Source organism: Macrobrachium nipponense, chromosome 43 (genome assembly GCF_015104395.2).
Source record: "Macrobrachium nipponense isolate FS-2020 chromosome 43, ASM1510439v2, whole genome shotgun sequence".
Taxonomy (NCBI): Eukaryota; Metazoa; Arthropoda; class Malacostraca; order Decapoda; family Palaemonidae; genus Macrobrachium; species Macrobrachium nipponense.
Window position 1 is genome coordinate 25,852,488 of NC_061104.1, and position 25,079 is coordinate 25,877,566.

Sequence of the window (25,079 nt, forward strand, 5' to 3'; positions counted from 1 at the left end):
TTATCTGGCATCACAACTACCAGGGTCACTGACGCCGAATACTAAATGCGATCTTTTTTCAACTTTTATAATATATTAAACAAAATTTAAACAAAAATTTAAATAATTTATTTTTATAAGATACATATAAATTTGATTAAAAAATAATAAAATAAATTTCTGATAAAAATAAAAATAAAAATAAAATTCTGATAAAAAGAATTGTTAATTAATCTGATCAAATAACAGTAAAAAAAAAAAAAAAAAAAAAAAAAAACAAAAAAAAAAAAAAAAAAAAAAAAAAAGAATATACTAAGATAGCACAGCTGTCAGATACAGTAATACTTTGGGTTACGAACCGATTAGTATACGAATTTTTAACTTACGCAAGTGACGCCCTCATTCTGGAATACGAATTTCGCTTGGAATACGAATGCGTGAATTTCCATCATGGGAGGCCGCTTGATTTGTTTACATCGGATGAGCGTGCAGCGTGGGATCTGCGAACGCATTTTTTTTCGGCCAAAACTTAACGCCTGCTTTGTTTACATCGGATGAGCGTGGGATCTGCGAACGCATTTTTCGGCCAAAACTTAACGAGGGTCAGTGACTTCCTCCTACGCATCCCTTGACCCTTTTTAAACCATAACTCTTTCAATATCTCGCTGGCGGTAAGATTGAACGCATCTGTCCGTGATACGCTCTCAAATTTGCTTAGTGATTGCGCACGTGTTGTGTTTCCGTGATAGTGCTTATACATTACTATTACCCAAATACTAAAGACCAATGGCTCCCAAGATGACGAAGGCAAGCAAGCAAGAAGGAAAGCATAAGAAAGAAGGAGATGATTACAGTCGAAATGAAGAAGGAAATTATCCAAAATGCATGATAAAAGGCGAGTGCGTGAAAGACATTGCAGCATTCTTCAAGCGGTCGCAATCAACGATCTGCACTATTTTGAAGAAAAGGAAGAAATTAAAGCCAGTAAAGCATCAAAAGGTGTCACAGTATTGACGAAACAGCGGCCTTATATTCTCGACGATGTAGAAAATTTGCTCATAGAAAATATTTTTTCAAAATTGTGAAAGACAACATAGTGTTGCGTAAGCGTAAAATTAGTGATCGTAGTGAACGGTGCTCTCTAGAGAAAAAAGAACCAGGGAAAGTCTTCCAAGAATGTGTTTCACGGAGGGAGATTTCCCCCTCAAGCCCTAACCCATCTCCTCCTCACCCTTCCCCTCCTCCCGTCTCCGTCAAGCCAGCAGCCACATCGCCCAAAGGTAAAGTTCAGGTTTTACTGTGCATGCATATTAAATCTAGTGTTTATATTTTAATTTCATTCTTCAATTTTATAATTTTATGTAATTCCTACACGAATTTTCAACCTTAGTGAACAAAAATAAATGGAAAAATAAATGAATTGAAATGGTTATTCATGGTCGGGTGGAACGCATTATTTGCTTTTTATAACATTCTTATGGGAAAATCCATTTAGGTTACGAATTTTTTAGGTTACGAAGCAGGTTCTGGAACGGATTAAATTCGTAACCCAAGGTATTACGTATATTTGAGAAGACCAGCTTCTTTGTTAAGAGAGATAACATTATTAATACATTAGCTTTCTCCCAACAGTTTTGCCATGCTATAATTACCATCTGCTTCACTACTATAAGCTAAAAAACTATTTCTAAGTTCCACTAGACTGGGACACTCAACCAGTGGGGTAGTTGATGACATCATCATAACAGCAGGCTGACATCACTAAAGCAGGTAAAGCTGATGTCAGAACAACCATGGTAGATGGTACTGAGCAGTGGGAAGCCAAGCATTGGAACAAAAGGCCATTCCTCTCCCCTTTCTTGGAGAGAGAGAGAGAGAGAGAGAGAGAGACGAGAGAGAGAGAGAGAGAGACCAGATGAGACCAGGGAGAGAGAGAGAGAGAGAGAGAAAGGAATGGTAAAGCAACTTAAATAGGCCTAGCAAAAGATAGGGCAGCCTCAAGAGGGGGCTGAACAAAAGATGGAGATGCAGGACCAACCAACATGGATGGCATCTTTGTCTTCCTCTTGTGTTAGACATTTCTTGGGAGAACCTCTTCCACTAATCAACCAACCACAAACGACATTCTGAACAAAGATTATAAGCAGCGCAAAAATCAATGATTTTTGGCAAATGAGGCGATTTCCCGTTATTAGTGCCAATAATAGAGTATCTATTAGGGCCGATACATACCTAAAAATAGGCGACATTAACTTAGTTCAGCCCCTTGGGCAAGCCCTTCTTGGCTTAAAAGAACGAGAGCAAAAGGGGCATCGATCTTCTGACTTAGGCTGTGTCGAACGGGAAGGCCCTGCCGAACTCGAGGTCCTTGACAGCCTACCAGGCGATGATCTCCTTGACTGCTGCTGGACAGGGGGAGGAGGAGGAGCCGGACGTCTCCGAGGACGAGAGACTGACTTAGACACGGCCTAGTGCACCAGTCGGTCTTTGGTGTCAGCCAGGCGCCGGTCTATCGTATTCTCAAGCTCTGTCCGAGGAAACAAAAATTGGGACTCCAACAGATCTCAGTTCCTCAATGCAAGCAAGGACTCGGTGTCGAGCGATCTCTCCATCCTAGACAAAGCCGCGTCCCTTCTAATCAGAAAAAGATTAGCCCATAAATTAGCACTGAGGTGAACCATATATGAAAACGCCTTGCCCCTAGACTGCAACAGACTGGCAAGCGAGGATGCACTCACCAACCCTTCCGGGAACCTGTCGGAAGCTATCTTGGCAATAACCACAGACCAGAAGTCCAGCCAAGAAACCGTCTGCAACATGGAGGCCGCCGTAGATTCCAATGCTGAGGCATCTTGCAGACTAGGGCGGAGCCACCGACCTCACCTGTTTCAAAGTCAATCCTGGCTTCAGGCGAATGACGTCTGGGTTAAGATGGCGTGACAACAAGAAAAGCAGAGCTCGTACATTAGTACTTCCTATGTCTCGTGAGAGGCAGGGGTAGTAGTTTGGTAGAGCCCCTAGAGCGAAGCGAACTGTCCCGGTCTCAAACAGAGGCGTTAACCTTCTGCAAGACCGACTGAACGTACCCCGACAAAGGAAGCTGAAGAGATGATTTGGGGTCCTGAGTAGCTCCCACCAAAGCTTCCAAGCAAGATGGAGTGTAAGACGACTGAGCCTGAGTCCTACTTTCCAAATTGTTAAACCCACGAATGAGATCAACAACTTCCGAAAAGGAAGACAAAAACTCTTGCGTGTCTCCCTCATCCTGCTCTGGCAATGGAGACCGACGACGAGAAGGATGTGTAGGCTCCTCTAAGGCACCTTCCGCACCAAAATTAACGGAAGGGTTAGCAGCCAAACCCCAACTAACCTGTCTGGGCTGGGTCCATGCGTCGCTTCCGAGACGGATCCACTACAACACTAGGAACATCACTTACCTCATAAACAGATGACTCGACATGTCCATGAATGGTCACGGGCGTGGCGGACGTACGTACGTGAGATGGGGGGTAACCCGAACACTCAAGATCGATGGAGAATCCCCTAGAGTTGAACTCTTGAAAGCACCAGAGAGAGAGACAGGCAAACACTCCTTCTGAACCAACTCCGCACTTACTACCTTCGACCTCTTGACAGGCGCCTTGAGATCCTTACGGCGACGAACAGGCCTTGGAGAAGGAGCACTTACATCACGTGCACGGGCAGGGGAGGTTGCAACAGGCTGGCGATGCGCACGGACGGGGGTGGGGGGTAACATGCCCGAGATTCGAGGCAGAGGATGAAGCATCTCCTGCAGATCGCGCACAGGAAGGAGCACTAACACTGCCCGAAACAACAGCACTTTCAGGAACACGTCCGCATTGCTCCTCCCTCGTAGGCGAAGGAAGGGCAAAGTCCTTAGCCTTCCAACGCTTGATACGCCGACGGGACGTAGAGGGGGAAGAGGGAGAGGAAGACAGTACTGGTTTCTTATGAGCACTCTTCTCAGGAGTCAGGGACGAAGCAACACGTTTCCTACCAGTCCTCCCAACCGATAAAGCAGCCAACTTCACATCCAAAACAGAGTCCAACCTCTGAAGCACTGCCTGGCATATGACCTCAGACTGATGTGCCAGAGAAGGCTTCGATGACAAGGAAGGGAGATGTAGCAAACTGGGCGGCAGGGATAACGTCACGGCTGAGAAAGGAGGATCAGAGGAGACGACTGGGAGAGATGTCATCGATGTGAGTGACGTCACAAGTGGTGGTGATGTCACGGCTTCCCTTCGGTGTGAGGGGGAATCAGACACCACAGGCGGAGGAATACACAAAGACAGATCCTGTGACGTCATCAACGGGGCTGACGCCACAGCGTCACTCCAACTCGAAGAAGCGGCAGCAGACACTGGCGGAACAATACAAGATGGCTGACTTCTGCTACCCACGAAGACGAGGCCGGGAGGAGGGGGGATGGCCTGGCCAGACCAGGGAGGGGGAGTGCGAGCCTCCACAAAATGCGCTAGCAACCCCTCCAAGGACGGGGGACCCCCTAGCCCGAGCGTCTTCCAAATCGCCGCCATTTTGGACGTCTCCGACTCTGGAAGAGAAAAGATTGATGAAAAAGCCTCACCCTTCTCGGGAATCAAATAAACTCCCGAGGAAGAAGGGGCTACATTACAAACATTAGCCTGGTGGCCTCCCGATACTTCCACCGCCGAATCAATGGAAGAAAAGGAAGGAGACGCAGGAACAACACTACTATGGGGGTTGACTACTGCAGGAGACGAAACATCAGGAAGAAGCGAAAAACCTTCCCAAGTAGGAAGAGTTGAAATCCTCTGATGTTCTCTCTTGTCATAAAACGACCTCCACTGCTCCTTAGGCCATGCCCGGCATTCCGTGCAAGGATTCGTGATAGTACAAAAATTTGAAAGACACCTACTGCACGTTATGTGAGGGTCAGTCGCTGCCCAAGCCAGAAAACGAGAACACGGAAAACCTGGAACTCCGGGGCACATACGCTGACGTCGAGAAGGAGCAGAAGAAGCCATAATATCAGCCAAACACACACACACACACTAAACACAAGCGAGATGGACAATGAACTGGGAAAAGGCCAAGAGAGGTTACCACGACTCGCCCAGGTGGTCAAAAAAAGACTGGCGTAGCGGCGGCGTCCTTGACCAATCCTCACCCGAGCTACGCAGACATTGCCAGATATCACAAGATTCCTTGCTTTCATCTGCTTTTTAACCTGATCCAGCTTGGCTGCTAAAAGAAATTGTATCCTATTGTGAAGACCGAAGGTTGTTCGCGTATGAACAATTTTTACTGGTTTTAAGGTTGACGCCAGAAGATTATCCTAAAGTTAAGACCTCAGCTTTGTTCCATGAATGAACAACTAGCAGAAATGTAACTTGTAAGAATAACACTTCCATCCACGTTGGGTAAAGCAAATATGGCCAAACAACCTTGCTAAGTAACATAATAAACTGCAAAAATTAAAGTAAACAGTCATACTTACAGAAGTTGTATGCACCTTCACCAATACAAGTCAAAGAAAACACAATTCTATCATTAATTTCCTCCAAGGAAAAATTTCTCAAAAAATAGAAAAAGACCACCACAAGAACTGATTAAAAAAAAAAAAAAAAAAAAAAAGCACTTTATCAAAAAGTCCTCTGAAACTAGCCATAATAATGATAAGGGTGCAAAGGCTTTAGAAACATGGATATCACTGGAAATTGCTGTTGGCAATGAGGTTCTCAATGGCCAACAGGAGAGAGGGTTCTTCATTATATGGCATCCTTGATGCACTGACAAAACAGCCAGGCTCATGTAAAGTGAAAGAATGCGTGTTACATACAACGTGTGATAGAAGCAGAAGTGGAGCGGCAATGGTGGTCAACTTATGTTGATGGAGACAGTTAACAAGTTAACAATCAATATGCAAAACAAATAATTTATTATGATTTCATAAGAATCTTCTCATAAAATCTATGCTTATAGTATATAGTTCACAGAATATTTATTTAAAACCTTAAAGATATTTGACACATTACTGAAATTCCTATAGCAATGAAATTTTCCATAAGGGCAAAACAACAGTAAAAATCACTCAACACATAAACAAAACCTACAGCATAACATCCACCTTTGTAGAAATCACACTGAAGAATAGGAAGTATTGGTTACCAAACAGTCGACTGTGAGCTGAGCATGCAAAGTACGGCTTCTCTTCTTTCAACTCATCCAGTCAATGCGACTTGGTCCATTTCACACAGTCAAAGCTAATTATGATTAATGGGTTTTGAATAAGAAATTTTTTCACCAAAAATTCTCAGCAAATGCCTTTACTATGACAAAAAGTTTTATTTTTAATAATGTAACACAACCATTCAAAACAGAGTACAATACATTTCTATAAAGCTTCTACTAATACCTGTACATACCCAATTACCAGCTAACCCAATATGATGCAAGGCACCCATGGTATGTGGCTAATAAACTTTAATAACGTTCAACTCTAGAATCTTTGGAATGAAAAATCATGTCTTCCACTATATCAGCAGTTACTATCTTCAACTAACTATGAACATGTTCATACATGTATTTTTCAACCACAGTGGATTTTTTGTTCAGTAAACTACAAAACACACAATTGACTTGCCTATTTTGATTTAAGAAGTTGTACAGCCATGTTAATCAATTTCAGCTATATGATTATCAATATCACAAAGCCAGCTGTCTCAAAATAACATTGCAAAACCAACTACTATCTCAAGAATAACAAAGTAAAATAAACTACTCACCATTTAGACGGTTTCGAAAATTCAGTGTCGTTATGCTGTAAGAGAAGAAAAAAAGATGAAATGCAGACAAAATTAAAACCTCTTAACAATTAAATTTTTCTACAGCAACATTGAGAGAGAGAGAGAGAGAGAGAGAGAGAGAGAGAGAGAGAGAGAGAGAGAGAGAGAGAGAGAGAGAGAGAGAGAGAGAGAGAGAGAGAGAGAGAGATACATATTGTACGTATATACTACTCGTGTAATGTTCCAATATTAAAGACCAATTTTATGGCCAAAAATTTTGGGGTCGAACATTACATGAGGTATAGTTTTGGAAGAGCGCAAGATTTTGGGACAAGGCTAGGCTTAGGCTTAAGATTTCTCGACAATGGAAGCCAAAACATTAGCAGTTCCTTCCACACAAGCTGACAAACTTATTATCATTATTTTTTTTTTAGAATAAAGCCAATAAATACAAGTGTTGTTTTACTTATCTGAGAATCTTTCATTGTTATGTTGTTTCTATATTAGAAAAGTGCAAACCAATTCTTCAACTTGATTTTTTTCATGTATGGTTGCCTGCAACTCTTTCCACAATTGGCACATTTGTACAATGGCATTTTAATTCATTTTTCCTTTTTCTTCCTCCAATAATGATTTTTTTTTTTTTGTTCATATTTGTTAGCAGTTTCCACACTGTTGCTTGTTTTAGCAAAAGCAATCACTTGCAGTTTAAATTTCATAGTAAACTTCCTGCATGTATCTGACGACATACTGAAGGGTATTGAACAAAAATATTTAGAAAACCTTTGATATAAGAAACAGTAACAGGGTAATAGACTTAAAGCCTCTTAGTTTAACTCAATAAAAAATGGGATCGAACATTACACGAGCATGCATATACAGTAACTTAAAAATATCAATAATAGTTTTTTAACATAAACTATTTTGTCAAACAAATCCATCTGCATAAATAGATAAAATCAAGAATGTAATGCTCCAGACATACTTATTCTGAACTCCACTAGTACAGCAGAGGTAGTTTGTTAATGTTCCCTTAACAAAAATCTGTCAAGAGGTTAACTTCTGTTTAATGGAGAGGCTCTGTAGTACAAGATCTGAAGGTATGGGAGGAGGGGGCACTGATATATGTTTGATACATTAGTACTGAAAATGTTTCAAGTTAAATACCGTATATATATATTTTTTTCATAGAAAACCCATCAATTATGAATAACCTTAACTGCTACTGAATTGAAGAGCTCAGTAGAAATGGATCCAATAGAATAGTTGACAAATGGATAGAGGATATCTGGGGAGAGAGGTCAGGAACCAAACACCCTAATTATTCTCATGACATACTGTTAGCAGTTGGATATCCCACATACAAAACTAGATACCCTACCAATTTGACCAGGGCGTACATGCACTGTGTCCTTAACTGTACCATGTGGATGAGGATGCACAGAGGACCTGCCCTAAGTGTGCAACATTGGCAAAATAAATGTAAAATCAGCTGATGAGTCTTGAAGTGAGGCAGTAAGAATAGTCTTCAATGCAAGAAGTTTAAGACAGGCTTTGTGCAGCAGTTAGTCTCTGGACAGCTTGTAAAGGATCAAGGATGGGTCCACTTACAAGGTTGGATTGTTCTGTGAAGGAAACTACTCCTAAAGCTTCAAGTGCCTCCTGAAGCCACTAGATGCTGTGACTTAAATCCCTTGAAGCTCTAAACCCATTCTTTACAGAGGCTGAAAGTTTCTTCTGTAGAAATAAAGAAAAATTTGCTGTGTGTCTGTAAGTTCATTGTTGTACCTGTTACTTGGGGACGAGGTTGAACATAACTGATCACAAACCTCTGTCTACAACAAACATGTGAGAAATTTACCTAAATCTGAAAGCTGTATCCTTCAGTTTTTGGTTAATGTTATTTTATTTTCATTTTCTGTATTGGTGAAATGTGGGCAATGTTCAATGTATGGGAAACGTGTTTGAATTTAGAAAATGTCTTGATGTATTGTAGTGACATAATACGATGTGGTGTTGTAGAAGACAAGATGGCGGTGGCATGGGGTGGATAAGTAAACAATAATATAGCATACAGAAGAGGCCGTATGGAACTGGTGTTTGGTAGGGTAGGTGAGAGCTCTGTCTTATAAGAGTTTGTGGGTTGTAAGTCATATTGTGGTGCTCAAAGTCTTAAGCTGGATTATACTGGGGCCAAGGAATGTGAACAGGTATGTAGATTACATGTTTGTGGCATATAGGAAAGATTAGGATAGGAAAATATTCAAACTGGTAGCAGTAGCGTGGTCAATTAAAGATGGTCAGCTCAGATAGCGAACAAAGGGATAGGATGGACAAAGGACTGTCTGAGAATTAGCGGGATACAAGATGAGTACAAAGGATGGTGAGTACAAGTCGAAGATTGGCTAGTGGTGTGTGAGGTAAAATATCCGGGGATATAGATAAGAATGAGCTTCAAAGGGAAAGCCTTAAAAGTAGCAAAGGAATATATAGAGATGAACTTAAGGGTAAAGAGGGTTCTAAGAATCTTATCCAAATTAGATGAAATTTATCTAAAAGATACACTCATGGAGAATTACAGTAAAATGAAAAACTATTTTAAAATAGGAAGAGAATCTAGTGAAAAGATGAGTGATTTTTCAATTAGGTATGAAAAGGCAGAATCAGTGTAACAGAGTGATGGGGTAAAGCATGCCTGAAGAAGTTCAGGGGTTTTCATGTATTGGAACAAGCAAAACTCACAGAAAAAAAAAAACAAATGGTATAGCAGCTTGTGGTCAAGGAAAGTTTGAATATAAAACAGTGGCACAAATAATGAAAAGAATATTTGAAGGATCAGGAAATAAAGAGGAACGGGAATGTGAATTTTGGGAGAGGAAAAACCAGAGATATCAGAGAAAATGGAGTTGGGGTAGGGGTGGAAGAAATCCTATAAATAAAGAAGGGAAGTAACATGTGAAATATGCAAATCGAAAAGGCACTGGCCTGGGGATTGCCCTCAGAATTTTATAAAAGAAGAAGAAAACAGAAACAAAACAGAAAAAAAAAAAATAGCAGAAAACAGAAATTGGGCCAGAAGATGAAGTTTATGTAGAAGTTAGAAAATAGGGGAAGAGTCTTAAGAAGAAGTTGATGCAATATTAGACACAGGATGTACATCAAGTTTGCAGGGTATTGTAACTAGCATGCAATGTCGTGGCTTTAAGCCAGGAAGGGTTGAGGAGAATGAGATACTAGGACAGTGTCTAATAAAGTATTTAATTTAGGTGAGTCATCATATAGGTCAAAAGGAGTAATGGAAATACCAGTGATATTGAAAAACAAAGTTTTAATAAAAAACACCATGAGTAAAATTGTATGACCATAAATTTGAAAGAAAATTGAGTTAAATTTTAAGGAAAATGGTTTTAAAATAGAATCAATGGGGGAAATAAAGGTAAAGTTAAGAGAGAACAAACCAATAATGAGGAGGAAGGTAGAAGAATTATTACTGAGTGTTGGAAGAGAGAGAGTCTGAGGGAAATTAAAGGTGCAATGATGAAGTTACATGCACAGTTTGGTCACAGAAGTGGAGATAAAATATGGAAGCTAACAGAGGAAACAAAAGGAAAAAAATGGAGTGATGGTTTGATAGAGAAAGAAAAGGAGGAAATAAAAAAGTTACTAATCGAGTTGACTGCCAAGTTGTGAGGTATGTAAAAGATAAACAAAAAAAGGAACCCAGCTAAACCAAAGTAGGATTTTCTTGCAGTAAATCATTTAGTGAAGTTGTAACAATGGATGCTGGAGATCTAGAAGAGTTCTTGGTAATGGTAGATATGGCAACAAGGGATTGTCAAGCTTTTTGGATAAAAACTAAGAAACCAGAAACTATTACAAAGGCACTTTTTAATGGTTGGTTTGCAATATTTGGAGAGCCTTCCAAAATATTGTCAGACAATGGGGGAGAATTTCAAAAATGAAGTTTTTATGATAAACAAAGTTTAATGTATACTTACCTGGCAGGTATATATATATAGCTATATTCTCTGTTCCACCTGGCAGAAATTTTTCAAAACTCGCGGCAATCGCTAGTAACCTATTAGTAGTTCAGGCAACCACCACCCCGTTACCGTGGCGCTAGCGCTAGGGAAACCCGCTTCCCCAATTGGGCCGAAATTTTCTCTGAACCCTGTCCCCTGAGGGGAGGCGGGTGGGAATTAAATTATATATACTGCCAGGTAGTATACATTAAACTTTGTTTTGCAGGTAAGTATACATTAAAACTTTGTTTTATCATAAAAACTTCATTTTAATGTATGACACTTACCTGGCAGGTATATATATAGCTGATTGACACATTTGGAGGTGGGTCAAGGACAGCAACATTCTTAGAGTATAAAAAATATTATTAAAAATATTATTAAAACTTCCAGGTTCCTTACCTGCTAAGGTAGCTGACTTCATAGGTCCTGCCTCTAAGCCTGCTTAAACCTTAGTAGCTCTCAACAAGGAAGTGTCCTGTATGTTGAAGAAGCTAAGACTGGAACTGACAACTGGACGTGACCAATGTGTTGACAGATCCTTACAGCCCACCCTGTATGCCACGGCATTCAAGCTAGTAACAGATCATATACCTGAACTACACACACACCATCACCAGATAATACTAACACGACTGAGAAAAGTACCGCACCCTTTTCTCAGACGACCAAAAAAAAAAACACAAACACCATCACCTAATAAAAACAACTAGCTTACCAGAAGGTTATGGGGTAGTAACTCCTTTGCGCCAATACTGTACCCGAGGACACGTATGGACCTAGCGTCTGACAATTATCGAAGGTTTGTCTGAACGTCCCTAAGATCTGAGACGCAAATATTGAATTAGTTCTCCAATATGTTGATTCAATAATTTCCTTGAGGGCTAAATTCTTTTTAAACTCTAATGAAGTCGCACTGCCCTGACTTCATGAGCCTTCACTTTTAAAATACCAAAGCTCTGCTCTTCACACAACATATGAGCCTCTTTAATTAACTCTCTCATGAAGAAGGCTAGAGCGTTCTTCGTCATGGGTCTAGTGGGGTCTTTAACTGAACACCACAGAGCATCAGACCTCCCTCTGATAACTCTTGTTCTTTCTATATAACATCTCAACACTCTCACTGGGCAGAGCACTCTTTCTTGCTCGTTACCGACCAATTCAGCTAGACCCAAAACTTCAAAGGATCTTGGCCAAGGATTAGCTGGATCCTCATTCTTGGCCAAGAAACCTTCTTGGAATGAACACACTGCATTGCCGTGTCTCCATCCCACCTTCTTCGATATGGCCTGAAGCTCACTAACTCTTTTAGCAGTTGCTAATGCTACTAAAAAGATAGTCTTCTTAGCAAGATCTCTCAGAGAGGATTCCTCTAAACGGTTCGAATTTGCTAGAAGTTAAATACTTCAAGACCACATCCAGGTTCCACGCAGGTGGCCTGCCTTCTGATTGTTTCTTCGTCCCAAACGACCTAATCAGATCTCTCAGATCCAAGTTATTCGAGATGTCTAGATCCCTGTGTCTAAACACTGAGGTTAGCATACTCTTATAACCTTTAATTGTCGAAACTGACAAGTAAATCCTTCCTCAAGTAAAGAAGGAAATCTGCGATTGGTCACAGAGGTACTGGATGAAGACACTTTCCTGTTTTTACACCACTTCCGGAAATTGTCCCACTTCGACTGATACACCGTGATTGTGGAGGTTCTTCTGGCTCTAGCCACTGCACTGGCCACCTCTCTAGAATATCCCCTCGCTCTGACCAGACGTTCGATAGTCTGAACGCAGTCAGACCCAGAGCGAGGGTATTCTTGTGAAACCTGTCGAAGTGGGGTTGTTTGAGTAAATCTACTCTTAGAGGAAGCGTCCTTGGCATATCTACCGTCCATTCCAGTACCTCTGTGGAACCAACTTTGGGCCGGCCAAAACGGGGCTATTAAGGTCATCCTCGTTCCTTTGCTCTCCCTGAACTTCTTCATCACTTTCCCCAGCACCTTGAACGGAGGAAAAGCGTACAGATCTAAGTTTGACCAATCCATCAGGAATGCATCTACCGCCACTGCTTCCTGGTCTGGAGTCGGAGAGCAATATGTTGGTAATCTCTTTGTTCTGGCTGTCGCAAACAGATCCACTACCGGACGGCCCCACAACTTCCACAGGCTCTGGCAAACCTCCATGTGCAACGTCCACTCCGTCGAGAGAAGTTGCTCTCTCCTGCTCAACAGGTCCGCACCCACGTTCTTCTCTCCTTGTATAACCTGGTGAGTATCACGACCTTTTCCTCTTCTGCCCAAAGCAGAATTTCTTTTGCCAGATTGTAAAGGGGAAAAGAATGAGTTCCCCCTTGCTTCCGAATATGCCAGAGCCGTGGTGTTGTCCGAGTTGACCTGCACTGTCTTGTTTCGAATCAACTCTCTGAAGTGCTTCCAAGCCAAGAAAATTGCCAACAGTTCCTTCCTGTTTATGTGCCACTTTGTTTCCGTCCTTGTTCCAAAGTCCCGACACCTCTTGAGGGCCTAATGTCGCTCCCCAACCCGTCCGTCCGACGCGTCGGAAAACAAAGACGAGGTCTGGGTTCTTCTGCTGAAGGCGACATCCCTCTTGCTAACCTGCCTGGAGTTAGCCACCACTTTAATTCCTCCTTTACTTCGGTCGGAATTAGAAACTGGAAGGAATCCGGTTGCGATTTTCTTGGCCATGAATCCTTCAGGAAAAACTGAAGAGGTCTCATGTGCAGTCTTCCTAAAGAAATGAACCTCTCTAGTGAAGAGAGTGTGCCCAGTAGACTCATCCACTCTCTTGCAGAGCATCGGTCTTTCTTTAGAAAATCCTGCACCTTCTGACTGCATTGGGCTTGCCTTTCGGGGGACGGAAAAGCCCGAAAAGTCACTGCCGATATCTGAATCCCCAAATAAACTATCTGTTGTTGGGGCTCCAAATGGGACTTTCCCATAGTTTCACTACCAGACCTAGGTCTTTTGCTAAGTCCAATGTTTGACTTACGTCCTCCAGACATTGAATTCTCGACTGGGATTTCTTATCAACCAGTCGTCCAGATACAAAGACACTCTGATCCCTCTTAAATGAGCCATCTCGCCACATTGGACATCATCCTCGTGAATACTTGAGGGGCTGTGCAAAGGCCGAAGCATAGGGCCTTGAACTGAAAGACCCTGTCCTGAATCACAAACCTTAGATACTTCCTGCTTCCTGGATGAATCGGAATATGAAAGTATGCGTCTTGTAAGTCCAGAGTCGCCATCCAGTCCCCTGGACGTACCGCTGCCAGTACTGAATCGTTCGTCTCCATAGTGAACTTGGTCTTTTCTACGAAAAGATTCAGTTGACTTACGTCCAGCACTGGCCTCCAACCTCCCAAGGACTTTGCAACCAGGAACAGACGGTTGTAAAATCCCGGAGATTCGTGATCCAGAACAGGTTCTATTGCTCCTTTCTCTAGCATGGAAGCTACTTGCTCCCACAGAGTCGCTTTCTTCTCTAAAATCGTTGTAATTTGCCCCGAGGGCTCTCGGAGATGTTGCGAGAGGGGGTCTTTTCACGAAAGGAATCTTGTATCCTTCCCGAGCTACGTTGACAGCCCAGGGATCTGCCTTCATTTGTTGCCAGACTTCCCAAAAACCTTGAAGTCTGGCTCCCAACTGTCGTCTGGAGGACCGAGTTCTCATTCTTTAGAGGGGTTCTTGGCTCCTCTTTCGCTGGTACTCTCTTACCCTAAAGGCGGGTTCGAGCGAATGTTCTTCCTCGAAAGGGCTGTTGCGACGGTCTAGTCTCCTTTGGCGTCTTCTTCACCAACTTGGTTGGTAAGAACTTCTTAACCGAAGAAGAAAGAAGATCTTGAGTGGCTTTCTGCGAAAGGGATAGAGCTATATCCCTAATCACCTCTGAAGGAAACAGTTTCGAAATGGGGATTTGAGAACAGTAAACTCCGATTTCTGAGAGTTAGAAACTCCTTTTGAGGCGAACGAACACAAGAGCGATCTCTTCTTAAGCACTCCTGCTGTGAATAACGAAGCCAGCTCATTCGTTCCGTCTCTAAGAGCCTTATCCATGCAGGACATAATGCTCTTAGCTGTTTCTAAGTCCTGCGAATCCTCTTCTCCTATGGAATTCGCTAGCGCTCCCAAAGACCAATCCAAGAAATTAAAGACTTCGAAAGTCCTAAAAATCCCTTTAATAGATGGTCAAATTCCGAGGACGTCCACCAGACCTTGGAACCGACTGTTAAACGCCCTGTCTGCGTGAGCTGTCCCCACTATACTGGAGAAGTCCCCTCCCCCTGGGAGGAGGCAGGTACTCCCAGGCCTAGACTTTCTCCAGTAGCGTACCATACTCCTGATTTAGAAGCTAACTTAGCTGGAGGAAAAACAAAAGAGTATTTTTCCCGCTTCTTTCTTATCCTTCATCCAGTCATTCACCCGTTGAAGGGCCCTTCTTGCCCGCCGAAATTGACATCGTCATTTTCAGGAAGGAGGACTTCTTTGGAGTCCTAGTCTTGGAAAACTGTGATAAGGGGGATAACGGAGCTGTCGGTTTTAAATTTCCCCCTCAAAAACAGCAATAAGACGTGAAGTCAGAACTTATAATCTGAAGAAGGTTCTGTATTCTTTTCTTCAATTACTTCCAACTCTTCTTCTGCTGAAGAAATATCTTGCAAGTCGTCGTCGTATTGACGCTTCGTTGATGGACTAGCGTCCTGCCGCCTGCGTCCTGCGGCTATCGAGGCATCGGCGTCCTGCCGCCTCTCGATGTCTTGCCGCCTGCGTCCTGCGGCTACCGATGCGTCTGCGTCCTGCGCCTCTCGATTTCCTGCCGCCTGCGTCCTGCGTCCATCGTAGACAAGCCTGCTTCCTGCCGCCTGCGTCCTGCGTCCACCATTGGTCCCGCGTCCTGACGTTTGCGTCCTGCTTCTTCCGACACTATTTTCTCCTAGCGCCAGTGCGCCCTGCGTCCTCGTCGAACGCGTCCTTGTCTTCCCTTTTCGAAGACTTAATGGGAAGGAAATCGTCCTTCGCTCGAAGATGCTTGTTCAGGAGCATCCCAAGACTTCACCAACACTGCCAACTTGGACTGCATTTCCCGTAAGAAATGCTTCGTACCATCCTCCTGAATGGTAGACGACGAAGGATGAGGATTACGAGCTGGACTGCGACCTAAAGGAGAGCGATCTTGTACTCTACCCGACCCGGACGGAGAAATACGAGGGGAGGATCCATAAGAAGATGGAGGCGATTCTCCCAAGGCAATACATGCCGAGACGGACGTATATCGCCAATGCGATTTGCGTCCTCTCTAGTACGAAAATTCCTTTCCTCTTGATCGGTACTGCTCACCCCATCTTCCGAGGATGACAACACCTCAGGACTACTCCAAGCCTCACTATCTTGCACCTGTCTCGAGAGCAGTTGATGTCCTGAACGTCCTCTTGAGTGGGCGAGACACCACTGCATACCGACGTTCTCGCTCGGAAGTCGAACCTTCCGAGGAAGCACACTTCCCAGTTACGCCTTTTCTGCGGCGAACTGCAACAGCCTGGGAACTTGCAACAGGACTGTTTCGAAGGGACGCCTGACCGTGTCAAAACCTCTCTCGCCTCCCTTCGACTGTCGACATGCCTTCTCCTTGGGTCTGGGAGCTTGACAGAGGTCTAGGTCTAGGAGCACGAGAGAGACGATCAGACGCCCCCTCCACTACACTTTCACTGACATCGAAAGCACTAACTTTGTCTGTAAGTCGCTGTATCTGGTCGCCCATGGACGCAAGGGCAGCGAACATTTCACAATATTTGTATCGTTCGTCTCCTCCGATACAGAGCGGGCGCAGGAGATACCTGGGGAGAAGGAACTACCAATTCTACATTAGAAGGAGCGGAGGAGGAAATACAATCACTCCTTTTACTCGAAGAATTTGACTTCTCACTACGAGAAACAGATCTCCTTACACGATCTTTCTCCAGTCTCTCAACGTATTTCATAAAGACCTTCCATTCCTTCTCTGATAAATTCTCACATTCAATGCATCTATTTTCCCAAGTACACATTCTCCCTACATTTCTTACAAACGGTATGAGGGTCGACCGAAGCTTTCGGCAGTCTTACCTTACACCCCTCTTTTACACACACTCTAAAACATACTTCCAGAGTCAGACATTTAAAGAACAATCCAAAGCGAATGCCAAGCTAACGTTTCCGAGTACAATACCAAAATCCAAGATCAGTCAGCAACGAGAATGAAAATTCTAGCAGGAAACCACCAACAATGTTGCCGGTTCGGCTGGCAGAGAAAATCTGGCCCAATTGGGAACGGTTTCCTAGCGCTAGCGCCACGGTAACGGGTGGTGGTTGCCTGAACTACTAATAGGTTACTAGCGATTGCCGCGAGTTTTGAAAATTTCTGCCAGGTGGAACAGAGAATATAGCTATATATATACCTGCCAGGTAAGTGTCATACATTAAACTAAAAAGTAAGAAGTATGGCAGAACAATGAAATATTAGAGTATTAGCCACATCATCAGAATCTTCATGGAGCAATGGATTATGTGAAAAGACTGTAGCCATAATCAAAGAAAGTTTAAGAAAGATGATAAGAGGATGAGGAGTGGATTGGTCCATAGCATAAGAAGTGGATTGGTTCAATAGAATTAAGATAGGGACTGAGTGTTAGGAACTGCTTCATAAACAATGGAGATTTCTCTCCTAATCAATGAGTAGAGGCAGTCCCCGGTTATCAGCAGACTAGGTTATCTGCAATACGGCTTCATGGCGCTTGTCTAACATCATAAAATTGGTGATTTATGGTGCCATAACAGGCCGAGTTCTGATTATCGGCGATATAAGGGTTCGGGGTGCCATAAGTGCCATTATGGGGCTATAAATCGCAGTTTTGGTTAAAGGTGGTTTTCACTTATCGGCACACCCCCAGGAACGGAACCCCTGCTGATAACCGGGACTGCCTGTATCTGGAAAAACCTTCCTTGCCTAATTTAAGGGGGCCGGCCGGCTAATGTCGTTTTTTAACGACAGGACTTTGACATTCATACCACTTAATAAGATGACTTGGGACATCTCCAAACCGCATATGATTTTTGCCTCTGACCTTCGGTTTTGTGACGCCAGGGCAATTTATCCTGAAAATAACCATTTTTCAAATTCTATCTCCTCCCTTGATACTTAATATTAAGACCTGGGATTACTACCATATATAGACCTGATGTAGACCTCCAATCAAATGGAGAGTTTTTTTTCCAATCAAATGGAGAGTTTTTTTTCTAAAAGTCATTTTTTGCTAGATATGAATTTTTCAATATGGTAAAAAAATAAACCTTATAAATCACGAGAAAAAAATTTATAAAAAAAAAGACGAAACAAAAATTGGAAAAAAGGGCTCTATTTGATTGTTCTATAATGTCTTTCTGAGTTATATACCAAATCCCAATGTTATAGCTTCAAAACTAAGTGAGGAGATAGATTTTGAAGGTCAATAAGTATAGTTTTAAGATACGGGCGTTCAAAGTTTTCCTTCGTATTTCTATAAAGACAATGTTAGTAAATAATGATTATTATGAATGTATATTTCTTTTTGTGTATTAATAAATGGCCAAAACTATTTTATTTATCATAATTTAATCATTAAAATGATGATCCCTTTGCTCATATATCGTAGCCTGGGCACTGCTTGAGGCAAGATGGGGCACTCCTTCCTACGTAACCCCCTCTCTAACCCCTTCACTAACTCGGCTTATTACATGCGAATTTTCTTCTGTATGTTAGCGAGATGTTTTCCTTGTATTTTCCTCTTTGATGACATGATGACATTCTTGCCGAAACAAAGATAAACAAACGTAAATGCAAGAGAATGTCAAAGGTGAAACTCGAAGGTGTACTCTCTTTTTACAAAGACAATTTAATAAATCATGATTATTATGAATTTCCTATTCCATTTGGGGTATTAAAAAACCAAAACTATGTTATTTATCATAAATGAAGATCTCTTTGCTCAAAGATCGTAGCCTTGGGCACAGTGTGACGTGTGGTGTCAGGCAAGAAGGGGGCGTTACTAGGCAACCCTCCCCTTCTCTCTTCACTAACTACGCGTATATTATGATATTCTGTAATAATACTCGAGCGATTTTTCTTCGTCTGTATGTTAGCGAGATGTTTTCCTTGTCTTTTCCTCATTGGCATGATGAACTTCTTGCCAAACATACATAAACATACGTAAAAGCAAGCGAATGTCACGAGGTGGAAACTCGAACGTGTATCTACTTGAAGTCTATGGTCCAATGATTCATGATTGAACAGATACTCGCTTCACACGCTTCTGCGAGCCACAGAATCTCTACAGATCCAGTTTCTCACAATTTCTTTGCCAATAATTATCAAAATTTACGATAACAGAAGAAATATTGCATTTTCTTGTACGGATGAATGTTTTAGGCTTATTGAGTTATGTTTACTAATTACCCTGTAACTATGAAAGTAAGAGGAATTTTGAAGAAATATTTTGTATACGTATTCTCAATTGCCATATGAAGCTCCATGAATTTTTTCATGACTTTGCATTTTTCGCCCTATACCACCATATATAGGGGTTCCGGCCGGCCCCCTTAATGGAAGAAGAAAGTTCAAGTCCCGCAAGCAGAGAGAAACGTATGGAAAAAGAGTATAGTAAGGGATACACTGAAAGCAATGTATAAGGCCAGAGAAGTGGTTATCAAAAATGAGTCTTGTAATAAAATAAGAACTGCTTTAAATATTGTCAGAGAACATAAATTTGAAGAAACAGTAGTGGGATATGAGGTACTCTATAAGAGAAAATGAAAATGAATTGAGAGGACCTGCTCAGGTAGTGAGAGTACTCGTCAGGTAAAATGGTAGTGGGTAAACATGGAGATTCTTTAAGAGAAGTAGCTAGAATACACATTACATACTAGGATTCAAATACATCACATATTGTGAAAGGTAGATACTATGCCCTAAATGAAGGAAATGTAGATAGGAAGGAAGGAAAGGAGATAATAATGGGCTGGAGAAGGAATGCAGACACAAAAGAGGCTACAGAAAGAGATGTGATAGAGGAAACAAGGAAGATGACAGGGAAAGTGAGTTAATAGCGAGTTAAGAGAACAGATGCCCAAATTCAAAAAGGGAAATATAGTTCAATGATATAGGACAAGTGGAAGACTGGACTAATTAAGTCTTTGCAGAAAAAGATCAAGCAAATGAAGAAGAGGTGGCTAGGATTGGAAAATAGAATCGTAATTGAAGCTAAAGAAAAAGAACTACAAAGTTGGAGAGAAAACAAGGTACATATATGAGGAGGTAAATGTCAGACAAAAAGCTATATCTACAAGATAGATAGATAGACTGAAACGGTAAAAGAGGGGGAAAGGATATGTTAAGCAAGACTGGTAGCTAGAGGTTTCAAAGACGGAGATGGCTGAGTGGGAAAAAGACGCTCCTAATTGCAATGCTGAAAATTTTGTTTAACAATAATAAAAAACGAAAGATGGGACTGTTATACATTAAATGCTAAAAACTGCACATTTACAAGGTGACAAAATAAAAAGAGACATATTTAAAACCCCCTAGGGAAGATGGTTGGAGTGGATTATGGAAATAGAAGAAAACTGTTTATGGGCTCATGGATACAGCAAAAGCATGGTATTGTAAGGTGGTAAAAGAAGTAGACTAGAACCTAATATGCACTATATTCTTTTGGAGAAAAGACAATAAATTGAATGGTATTTTGTGTACACATGTAGATAATTTTTGCTACGGAGGAACTGAAGACTTTTAAATGAAACTATTAGGAAATTTGAATGGGAAATTGGCAAGTTAGGAGAACAAGAAAGTAAAAGTTCTAAGTATATATGAGTAATAGTAGAGTGGAAGGAAAATAGATTTTGTCTTAATCAGTGGCAGTATATAAATTCTATATAAGAGAACCAGAAGCTAGAGGATTTACAGGTAATAGTGTGTGAGGACAAAAGGAGTTAACAGAGTATAGATCAGTGGTAGGACAGTTGAACTGGGTATTGCTAAATATACCATGTCAGAACTATCATGTGATGTTAGCGAATTAAGTAAAGCTTTTAAAGAAGGAACGACTGAAGATACGAAGAAGCTAATAAAAATTGTGAGAAAAACTAAGAACAACAAGTGAGTTGGAAGAAGAAAAGATTTATTGAGAACCCTATGCAATGTCTCCTTTGGGAATATAGAAGATGGCCATACTTAACTGGGCTATGTTATATCCTTGACAGATGGTAAGAGAAGTCCTATACATATGGTGGAAGTCCACAAAATCCCAGAGTAGCAAAATTCACCATTGTAGTAGAAACCCTGAGTGTGGGGGAGGCCATAGAAGGATTGATCTCAAGGACTGATATATTTCAAATATTTGTGGGAAGATATAGTAGGAGGGATAAAATTAGAAGTGTTGGTTAATACTGATTGTAAAATACTAATGACTGCAATAAAAACATAGAGCACTGGTGTAAGTCGTAAGATTAAAAAAGAAATATCTTTGCCGCAATAAGATTAACAATAGAATCTGGAGAAATAAAGGAGGTGAGATATATAAAAAGAAAAGATCAAATAGCTAAAGTATTAACAAAAGCAGGATTTTCAAGGGGAAAATATTAGAAATATGTAGAGGGGTAAAGACTTGGAGAATAAAGAAAATTAGAGGGGATTAGGTTAAGAAGAGGTTGGAGGGGAGGAAAAGAGATAAGTGTGATTATATATCAGTTTAGTCAGTTCTTTTAATTTTATTTTCTGTATTGGTGAAATGTGGGCGATGTTCAATGTATAGGAAACGTGCTTGAATTTAGAAAATGTCTTGATGTATTGAAAATGTGTGTGACATCATAGGATGTGACATTATAGAAGACAATATGGTGGCAGCGGTGTGGGGTGGAAAAGTAAACAATAACAGAGTGTACAGAAGAGGACACATGGAACTGGTGTTTGGTAGGGTAGGAGAGAGCTATTTTGCTTATAGGAGTTTGTGGGTTCTAAGTTATGCTGTGGTGTTGTTCAGTCTTAAACTGGATTATACTGGGACCGAGTAACGTGAACAGGTGGGCTGATTGCATGTTTGTGGCATATAGGAAAGATTAGGCTGGGAAAATATTCAAACAAGGCACTACCACTCCAACTATGGTACTGCAATAAGTGAACACTTAACTATAAGCATAGAGTATGTCATATTCATGGAAAAAGACTGCCGCTAGTCTGAAACATCATTGTGAACTAGTAAATGTCTCTGCCTCAGTTAAAATTAAGGTCCTTTACAGATTTATGGAGAATGGGTACTTAAAATTAATCATTCTACAGTTTTCACAAAAGTAAGAAGTCCCCTCTTTCTCAGACAGGTGCTCAAGTCATGCCCATCCAGAAGGCTTTAAAAATGGGTTTGTAAAACAAACTCAAAAGGGGAGATGCAAAGTCTCTACCCACTGGTTGTGTTCCTTAACAGTTGACCACTATACTGGGGAACCCATGTTTTATAACTTCCAGGGTGGTGTCTCCTCTCCCAAATCACTCTTGCCCCTAATGCACAAGCTTCCATCTGTTCAAAAAAACTGCTAAGAAAATGGTTCTGCTCCCCACATCTACCACAACAAGCAAAAGAGGTTACACTTCATTGTGGAAGCAGACGAGGTCAATAGACACTCCAAGCTACCCCTCCCTTCTTCTCATTTACTCCAAACCTGGGAATGCCAGAAGGAGATGGTAAAAACATAAAATTTTATTTCATGAAGAGGAAAAAATGGGCTTTGCATCTGCCCAACACCAAACAATTCAGAACCAAGAGGGTGATTCACAAGCAAGTCTTGTTTTGCATAAAGGAGAAAGACTAACAAAGGTTCTCATAAGGAACCAAGTTTGCTAAGTAGAATAGCACTTATGAGTGCTAGGGAGAACACCCTCTGACTTCAATCGCCTCCCTAATTTGCCATCTTGTCGTGGAAGAGATCCACTTAGCACAGACTGTTAACTTGATAACCATAGGTTAAATTACAAAGTAGTCTGGGGGAGAGGAAAGTTGTCAAGACATTCTCAACACTGAAAAAAAAAAATATTACTGCAGTGAAACCAAATAAACTGTTCTTGAAATATTACTGCAGTGAACATAAAACTGTTTCTGTCGTAACCTCTAAAACTGGGAGATTGACAGATGGCCTGCACTCTGGTTCAAACATCATCGAGGGAGTTATCTCAGCAAGCTAACTGTGGCTATAGTAACATGACCAGGAAGTTACTTTGGCTCTTATCAGGAGGACAACTACATATATGAGACAGGGCTGAAAAGAAGTTGTAGTTACTTTCCTAAAAATATTTCGCTCATTATGCTCATAAAACTCCAATAACAACTGTCTCAGCATGGTCAGCAAGAAATCTGGAAAAGTGGAACAGCCTGATCCAATCTGATCATACAGGACAAAGCTGCTTCCCCTTCCCCCCTGCCACAGGAGACCACCTTAGGGGATTCTCAAACCAATGTGTACTGAACCAGAAGTATCTCAAAGAATGTAAGAGCTGTGGAGTAAGAATCAGAACCCCATTCTGACTTAACACTACACCTCCCTGCTGCAAAACTTGGTAAAACTCTCCTACCACCCATGTGGTTAGCTGTGCAGGGGTTCAATGAACTCATTCTGGAGGATTGCTCTGACTGTGCACACTCCAGAGAGCACAATGTCTTGAGCACAGATTTTTTGGTGAATGATCTGATTCTTGTTTGTAAGGAGAGAGGGCTTTTGGGTTTTGTGTAGAAAAGACTGCATTCAGAGCTTCCGCAAGTTAATTTCTGCCCTAAACTTGGATGTCATAACAAAAATAAACTCTTGTGGTGCTCCCCAATTATTGTGTTGACCTCCATGTCTGATTATATGTAGTATTAAGGTTTTTTTTTTTTTTTTTTTTTTTTTTTTTTTTTGGGGGGGGGGGGGGGGGGGATGGGGGGGGGGGGGGGGGACTATGGGATTACGTTACACTGTAGTTATTATTAAGGTAATAAATTAGGTTAAGGAAAGTTTGAGTTTTACTTGAAGATAAAAGAACCTTCAAATCTGTTCCAACATCCTCATCCAATTGTAACTTAAAAGCCCCTACAAAAGGATCTGGCCAAAAAAGTACTGACCTCTACCATGAAGTTGCAGGGTATGCTAGTTTGATCATGTCACTAGTCAGAAAAATTAAAATTTGGGACACCACTTCTCGGGCAACTTGAAGCTCACGAATGAGTCTTTACAACTGGGTTGAAAGTCTAGTCTTTATGGAGGCAACACAGATGTCATGCTGTCACTCTGGCACCACAGGACCAAAAAAAGGGCAATGATTCATCTCACTGATCACCTTCGAAATATGTATAATCATGAAAAGTTAAGCTTCCAGATATAAATGGATACCAAAGATGTCTTACTTATTCAAAGGTGCGAGAAGGCAATCAAAAGAGCGCCAACTTCAGGAAGTCGAGAAAAGAAGGACTATGATCAAGCTTCTTCAGAGTTTGAACAAATTTCCAGAAGCCAAGGTGCCAATTATTCAGCAAATAATTGTTGTAATTACATCCATCTTACTTGGGATGTCTGGTTGGCCACTGTACTGAATGTACTTTCGTCTGATTGTGTACTTGCATTGTCATAGAGTAGATTAAAAGACACTAGGACCTTTGGGTGACCATGGCACTACTGTGGAGTCATTGATATCACACTGAGGAGTGTCTGTCTTGGATCTTGAGACTATTGAAAAGTCTAAAAAGAAAAAGATATGTGTTTAAGTTCCAAGAAAGAAAGCGCAGGAACCTGCAACCCTGGTTAATGTTCCGAAGAATGTAAAATCTCTGGAGGATGTTAATGTATCCATGGCACTACCTCAGTATTGTTGCTATTTAAGGAGTGCCTATTCAGAAACTGTTTTACCCTTAATGGATGGATACCATCATGTGAGTAGCAATAACAGGTTTTGAGTGGTGGGCAGATTCACTCCTGACATCATCAATATTACGCACCATACGATTTGGTAAGATCAAGCAGCAGTTTCCATTACTTCAATGGACTATAAATGACTCTTGGCAACTAAACTCTCCTGTTCCTTTGACTAAACAGGTGTCTCTTGAGGTTAGTTGTGTCCTGGACTTCAAGGGAGAATGTTATGCTTATCTTTCTTCTATGATCTCTTTATTTATTTGCTCATAAATACACCAAGGGAGTATTGTTGGTTTTAGTTCTTATCTTATATGTGTGTAAGTTATAATAGT

The 25,079-nt window shown here is 41.4% G+C and overlaps 1 protein-coding gene across 1 annotated transcript in view; it reads right to left on the reverse strand.

Annotated features, from left to right (window-relative positions):
* Positions 1 to 25,079, reverse strand: part of LOC135213843 (uncharacterized) — a 138,735-nt gene that overhangs the window by 105,041 nt on the left and 8,615 nt on the right. The window contains exon 3 of the mRNA XM_064247947.1: positions 6,771 to 6,805. Within this exon, the coding sequence (XP_064104017.1) occupies positions 6,771 to 6,805 (35 nt within the window). The remainder of the gene's footprint in view (positions 1 to 6,770; positions 6,806 to 25,079) is intronic.